The sequence below is a fragment of the Penaeus japonicus genome, unplaced genomic scaffold (assembly GCF_977035675.1).
Source record: "Penaeus japonicus unplaced genomic scaffold, GWHDUDI00000001_assembly GWHDUDI00000032, whole genome shotgun sequence".
NCBI lineage: Eukaryota > Metazoa > Arthropoda > Malacostraca > Decapoda > Penaeidae > Penaeus > Penaeus japonicus.
The window spans coordinates 27936950-27944449 of NW_028234434.1; the positions used below are offsets into that span (position 1 = coordinate 27936950).

Consider the following 7500-nt stretch of genomic DNA (forward strand, 5'->3'; position numbering starts at 1 on the left):
ATGCGACCGCAGGCTGCTGCGCCCTTTCAGCATCTTCCCGCAAACCTGTGGGCGGGCGAGCGTGGGATGACACTTGGTGCAAGAAGGGCCTTTGAGATTTTGAAAGTATTCTAGTCATAATCAGGATTTACAATTTTCTTGTCACAAAAAAACTAATATAAGCTTTCTCAAACACTCACTCACTCTCTCACACACACACACACACACACACACACATACCTGACACAGCATCTCCCTGTTACGCTTCTTCCTGCTCTTCCCGTCCTGCTGATGCCCCCCCCTGAGCAGCAGGGCATTCGTGCTGGTCGACGCCACGGCCTCGTCCCTCAGATCCCCCGTGTCCCTGAGGTCCCTAGCGTCGCCGGGGTCCTTGGGGTCTCTCGGGGTCAGCTCCTGGCTTGGGTTCGTCCCGGAGGAGGAGGAGGAGGAGGAGGAGGAGGAAGCCGACAGGACGATCTCCTGTGCGATGGGCTCGTCCTCCTCGATCCAGAACTTCTCCTTCAGGAGGGCGTCGCGTCTCGACTGCAGCTCTGGGGGGACGAGGAGGACGGGACGGGGGGATTATCATTACTGGTGGTCATTTGAGTGCCTGTTTGTTGGTGTGGTTCTGCAGTAGGCCTTAGGTGGAGGGTATAAGAAGGAGAAGAAGAAGAAGGAGGAGGAGGAGGAGGAGGAGGAAGAAATGGAAAAGATGGAAGAAAATGATATATATCCTAAATATAATGGATCAAGAAATTGCAGCAAGGAAGGAAGGCCAAAAAGCATACAAACTTGACTGTACGACGACCAGCCAAATCTAACCTGAGGAATTCAAGAAGTCTTTGGCCAGCTCCTTCCTCTTGATGTAGGCTCTGTCCTGGTGGGGGATGAACCACAGCCTCTCTGCGCGCTCGATGATGTTGTGAACCTGAGAGGACTCGGCGCCGGGGACTCCGCTCCTCTTGCCGCCCTTCGCCTCGGACGTGGAAGACTCCTGACTGTACTGCTTGGGTAGGGCTTGCGGGTGGTCGGCTAGTCGGACGTTTCGGCTCTCGGGTTTTAAGAGAGAGTCCTGGTCCTCGAAGTCCTGTAATGAGTCTCCCGAAGGAAGGTATAAGGCACTTGGGAATGAGGAAGAGGGCAAGGCATTGGAGCAGCTCGAGAAGCCATCAGCGTGACTGGTCTGCTCGAGACATGGCTGGCCGTCCATGGGCGGATGGGCATCAGCGGATGGGGGCATCACAGGTGGGTTGTTGGGGAAGAAGGTGTTGGATGCGGCCAGGGCATTGTAATCATTTATGGCATTGCTTAAACCTGATGCCATTGGGTACTGGGAGTTTTGTGTGGATGTGGCAGGGTACGGGGAGCCCTGAACAGATGTAGAAGGGTAAGGGGAATTGTGTACTGAAGGGACTATGTGTGGATTGGATGTATAACTTGGAGGAGGAGGAGGTGGGGGCAAGGACGGGGGAGAAGGATATGCCGGTGGAGATCTTACGCATGACCTTGGATCCACTTGCATGTCTGCCAGGTCCTGCTCCAGGAATCTTGGGCTGTCACAAGCCATGGGATAACTGGAGATGTCTGGGTCTAATGCTGACATCGCCATTTGCTGCGACAGGTCGGCATCGGGCTGGTTTGGACGGGCGTAAGCAGTGTTGTTCTGGAAGTGGGCCTCATATGAAGGAGGGTTGTGGGACCTCTCTACGCCTGTGCAGTCGACCCTTTCATTAGAATACGCAACAGATGTTGGAATTCCCTTGGCGTCCTCACACAACTGAGGGTTTGGGGTCAGGTTTGTGTGATGAGAACTGTACATGCCAGAGCTGATGGGACTGGATGAACTTAAATAACTAGAGGCTGTATGCTCTGAAAAGGAATATGATGGCAGGATGGGAGTGTGCGGGATGGAGCTCCCGAGACTGTTGGGTGCAGAGCTTTGTGCTGCGGTTGGTGTGCTCTGAGGGGAGTTGCAGTATGCTGTTGGCTGCGGAGACTCAGAATATGAGGAAATCCGTCCGGCAGGGAATGAGGCTGGTTGTGGCGACTGGTGGCCATTAGTAATGGGAGACTGGTGGGATGCCATGCTATTTGTAAAAGGTTGGGGCGACTGTGCAAAAGTATCATTGTTTTCCGATCTTAAAAAGAACTTTGACTGATCATATGCCACTGAATGTGGAGGATCATTATAAATGGTTGACTGTGAAGCTTCACTATATAATGCTGTGTGTGGTGGAGGCGTATAAGGAGACTGACTGTAAGTTACCGCATGGGTCGTGTGACTGAATGTATCTGGCTGTGGTGACTGAATGTATGACACTTGATGTGGAGACTGGATGTAGTGCTCTGATTGTAGAGCCTGCTGAGAATCAGCATAGAAAGGAGATGACAAGGCCTGTGAGAAGGGCTGCGGAGACTCCCGGAAAGCTTCTGCAGATTTTGACGAATATGAATAGACACTCTGATTTGGTGTCTGGTTACAGATTGGTCCCACTGCTGGGGAAGTGATGGAAGGAAGAGGAGACTCTTGCTCTGTGTGGCTGGCCTGAGACAAGTCCCCATATGCTGAGTGGAAGGAAAAACAGGCTGATGACGATGGCACTTCTTTCTGAATACCCATAGAAGACGAAGTTTCTGGAAGAGTTGATGAAATGTCAGAGTAGTGAGAGGAGGAATGGCTCATAGATGAGTTCATCTGAGAAATGCTCGTGGACAAGGAATGTGAAGTGCTCAGCTGAGGAGCGCAAGAAGACGCAGAGTAAGAAGGAGGGTTAGCTTGAGGCTGACATGAGCTTGAGATTCTACCGTCCTCCAACTGAACAGAAGGTGATGACGTCTGATGAGGCTTGACTGGTGATGAATATGCTGGAGACATCTGATGAGGCAACGACTCATGCTGCATCATGCTGAATGTCACTTTCGGCTGTGAGGTGACTGGCGCAACATAGACTGGGGATGCAGGCGGAGAGAAACAAAGGTTGGTTTTTGGGGAAGAACTGGAGAATATCTGAGAAGACACCGGTGTCGGGCAGTTTTTAATTATTTCATTATTCGTGTTAGTGGAGTATAATGGTGATGCAGCTGAGTCCTTCATTGAAGCAGAGGAATCCATGGCACTAAACTGAGATGCATAAGAGGTTTGGAACCCCTCCTCAGGCCCCTTTGTGATCCTCTCCGAGCACCAGTCCTGCACTCGCGACTCTACTTCCTGGAGGACTAAGTCTAAGCTACGGTTTCTGGATGACTTTGGGTAGGGAGGCGGAGGGATGTCTGTGAGATTCTGCTTTGGGAAGCACATGTCTGGTTGGCCGGACACAATGTACTCCGTTGATGCCACGGGACGGGCAGTGCTGCATCCCTTCGACTTCAGCTCATCTAGGGTCGTAAAACTCTTCAACTTTGCATTGCTGCTTGAAGGAAAAGCTTTATTATTTGCCTTCTTCTCGACCGCTTTGTTTGGACTCTCTCTCTTGACTGAGTGTTTATCTTCCGAGGTGCCTGCAGGTCTCCCTGTGCCATCTGCGACTTTTTCTTGCTGCTGCACTGGTGGGACCGCTTTCTTCCTTCTCTCCTTCCTCTTTTTGCCTCCTTTCTGACCTGCCTCCTGATGGCTGCTCTGATTCTGGGAGGACAGATTCATTCCCAAAGCGATCTTCGAAGGCACAACTGCGGAGAATGTTGACGGCAGGAGCTCTGATGTCCGTGCTGACAGCAGGATGAGAGTGTGGGCATCTCCTGGAGGGACCTTGGGCAGGATGGACTTGACGTTGGATCCCCTGGGCACCTCACCAACACTCCCTTCCTTCCCCTGCAGAGCTCGCAAATCCTCCACTTGTATCAGCTTTTTCGTTACTTTTGCTTGGAGGATTGGTCTCACTGGCTCCTGGTGGAGGGAAAGTTTTTCTCATGATTTTTTATTTCATTAATTAAATAATTTCTTTTAAAAATCCATGTATTACTCATTTATTTTATCATCATTATTTGTGTGTCTGTGTGAAATGCTTATAAAATCATGGACACAATCAGGTTTTGTATCACCCAATCCTGGATTGAATCATGCCAGTCCTTGATTAATCTGTAAAATAATCACATATATAACAAACAAGCAAACAAACAAACAAACAATACTCACAACCTTGGGCAGCACAGACTTGGGTGCCAGCAAGGGCGGGTGGTGTCTGGCAGTCGCTGGACCCAATCCCGCCTTGGTGGGTGGTTTCAGCGGCAAGATCAGTGAGGCCGGTTGGTGCCCCATCGGTCCGCCAAGCATGATTGTGGAGGTGGATGGTAACAGGACAGACGCGTTGGGCTGGGGAACATTCTGTGAGCCCGGAAGTGATGCAAGGATGATGGTTGTGCCAGGCTGGGTGAGGACGTTTCTGACCTGCGGCACGCCGATGCATGCCCCGGAGGTTTTCGGAAGAATCTGTAAGGAGGGATAACTTCTTAGTGTCCTATTTTGGTGTTGTTTACTGATATGTCCATACATGAAGTGACATGAGATTTATTACATGTCTTCCCTTTTGTTCCAAACTGGAAGGAAAATGGCCATTTCTCCACCTAAAAGTAGACGATCATAAAAATGACTTTTTCTTACTACAATGCAAAGAGGACTTGATACTATTATTAGCAGTATTGCATGATCAATTGCAAGAAAAGGCTAAAAATTCCAAACATGATATAAAATTCAAATTAAAAATAAACAGCCTAATGTTATAGAAATTAAATAAAAATATTTTAACTTCTTGGGAATAATAATAATAATAAAAAACAAAAAAACAATAAAACCCAATACAAAAAGGGTACTTTACCGGTTTCATATTTGAGATCACTGTTATATCTTGGTGATCGATGTCCTATTGGAAGCCTGAAAAAACAAAACAAAAATATGTTTGAATACTAATGAATTTCAAGAGTGAGAGTGAGAGAGAGGGGGGGAGAAGGAGAGAGAGAGAGAGGGGGAGAGGGAGAGAGAGAGAGAGGGAGGGGGGGAGAGAGGGAGAGAGAGAGAGGGGGGGAGGGGGGAGAGAGAGAGAGAGAGAGGAGAGGGGGGAGAGGGGAGAGAGAGAGAGAGAGAGAGAGAGAGAGAGAGAGGGAGAGAGGGAGAGGGGAAGAGAGAGAGAGAGAGAGAGAGAGAGAGAGAGAGAGAGAGAGGGAGAAGGAGAGAGAGAGAGTGAGAGAGAGAGAAATTCATATGACATAACATTTTATAAACAGAAGTCACATCACATGTACATGCACAATAAAAAAAAATGATCCATTAGTCTGAAAAGTAATACATATATTCATATAAAAAAAATTTTCATAGAGGAGAAAAGTCTTCTGGCTATGAAAAATTACGACCTCATGTATTTTTGTAATAGAGGTTCAATATTCCACTATTTTGCCGCATCTTCGGTTACTGAAATGTACTAGATTATTTTGAAAAACCAGTAGAAATCACACAATACCAATTCAATAACACTTCTGACGCTTTAACCCATTGGTTGCGGATGGCATAATTTGCTGTTAAGACCAGAGTCATGCCTAAATGCAGAGGGGCTGGTCCAAACATGATATTACTGCCACAAGGCTGTGTAAACTTATTTTTTAAAACCGCGACCAAAGGGTTAATTATGTTCCTTTTGTATCTCTGAATTCAAGAAGCACTAACCACTGCAGTGTTAATAATTATGTAATAGCCAGCAAGCCACACTTAATGCCACCTGTGTCTACCCAATGAAAAGATAAATAAGTCATGAAAAGTTCAAGTTTCATAATACTGTCCATATTAAAAGAACTATTCGGAAAACATTAGTATATCTTAATCCTGTTTTTTTCTGCCATAAGTCATTTAAGGCTCTTATGTCCAAAATTGGAAAATGTCCTAATTGCTACACATCATAAGACCAAAAGTATAAAATGGCTAAATGATCAACTCATTAACCCACAGGACACAGGGGGGTGGCTGTGTACCGCGCATTCAAAAAAGCAAATTTGCGCGGCACAGTATTGTGCCAGCCATTCAATTGATTTAGGCCTAATAATTCGAACGCCCCGGCATTTGGACATTCAAGGCTAGAATTCCCCCGTCGGGAATGGGTTAAGATAACATTGTTGTAATTTTGTTCATTGCTTAACTTGATACCGCCGGCCGCCAAACAACAAAAAAAACACCACCACCCCACAAAAAACAAAAAAAAAAAAAAAAAAAAAACAACACACACATTTAAAGAAAAAAAAAAAAAAAGAGCCCCGGCCCAAAAAAACCCCCCAAAACAAAAAAAAAAAAAAAAAAACAAAAAAAAAAAAAGTGGAAAAGGGGGAGGCAAGGCATTACAAATACAGAGACAGATTTGGTTAGTTTATGATTTAGATTAAATAGAATTTAATGTAAATTTCACACTGTTATTCTGATCACCAGTCATGAATACCATTTCCAAATTCATAGCCTGCATTTCTAATATTTACTTTCTATAACATCTGCGGCTACATTTTAGTAAAGAAATTACACCTATACATGGCAATAAACGTTTTATTCTCATTAAAATTTTTGCCTACTTTGTGATGTTCCAATGAAATAAAATTACTCAACTCAGGTTAAGTTACTATAGATTCTAGACCTGCTGCCAAGAACATGAAATAACACAAAGCTTTTAAACTGGGATATTTTTGCATTATGTTATGTTATTATAACTGTTAACCTACTGTGTAAATTGAATTTTGTACATATGAACAATATTGATGAGTTATATACAATTATAACAAATCTTTCCATGAGAGCTGTTCGTAAAAGTCTAATTCAATATTAACAAGATTGATCATTGCAATAACTGTATCTGTAAACTTATTTTAGCCATATAAACTTAAACATCATGTATCTGTAAACTTTTTTTAGCCATATAAACTTAAACATCATGTATCTGTAAACTTGTTTTAGCCATATAAACTTACATATCATGTATATGTAAACTTGTTTTAGCCATATAAACTTAAACATATTGTGTATGTGTGAATATAATATCTGACATACGAACATGAATCATAACTTCCAAGGAGGCGTATCACAAGCAGATACAACAACATGAAGTTTTGCAAACTTCACTTAAAACACTCTGAGGTATCCATATATTTAAAGTCGTTTTAATTCCTCCCTTGTCACACATTTGTCTAGATAACTACAATGAAAGTTGATTCTCAAGACTGAGAGAAAAAAAAATATAACCAATTTACTCACATGTCATTCTGAAAGCTGTCTGTCACATCCATACTTTTTAATAACTGGACAACCTCTTGTTAGATAAAGACTTCAATAATCTAACAGCCTTTATGTACTTTTTTCTTTCTTTCTCCCTCTCTCTTAATTTACATTCTTGTTCTAATTACATTTCCTTTTGTCATTAAAAACCCATTCACTCTATGGATAATGACAGCCCACTGACAACACCTAAAATAAATAGAAATATGATGTTACAAAATAATACACCATGCCATAAAAATCAATATAAATACAAAAACGTATCCCAACAAAACATAAATAAT

At 44.0% G+C, this 7500-nt stretch overlaps 1 protein-coding gene across 3 annotated transcripts in view; it reads right to left on the reverse strand.

Moving 5' to 3' along the window:
* Window positions 1–7500, reverse strand: part of LOC122246006 (uncharacterized) — an 8779-nt gene that overhangs the window by 1046 nt on the left and 233 nt on the right. The window contains exons 2-7 of one of the 3 annotated variants that reach the window (XM_043004248.2): window positions 7196–7405; window positions 4791–4846; window positions 4112–4405; window positions 802–3862; window positions 220–530; window positions 1–45 (exon numbers count right to left, since the gene is read on the reverse strand). The exon at window positions 1–45 is cut by the window's left edge and continues 1046 nt beyond it. In XM_043004248.2, the coding sequence (XP_042860182.2) occupies window positions 1–45; window positions 220–530; window positions 802–3862; window positions 4112–4405; window positions 4791–4799 (3720 nt within the window). In that variant the 5' untranslated portion in view covers window positions 4800–4846; window positions 7196–7405. The remainder of the gene's footprint in view (window positions 46–219; window positions 531–801; window positions 3863–4111; window positions 4406–4790; window positions 4847–7195; window positions 7406–7500) is intronic. The other 2 variants (XM_086556562.1, XM_043004249.2) reach the window with 2 other exon arrangements.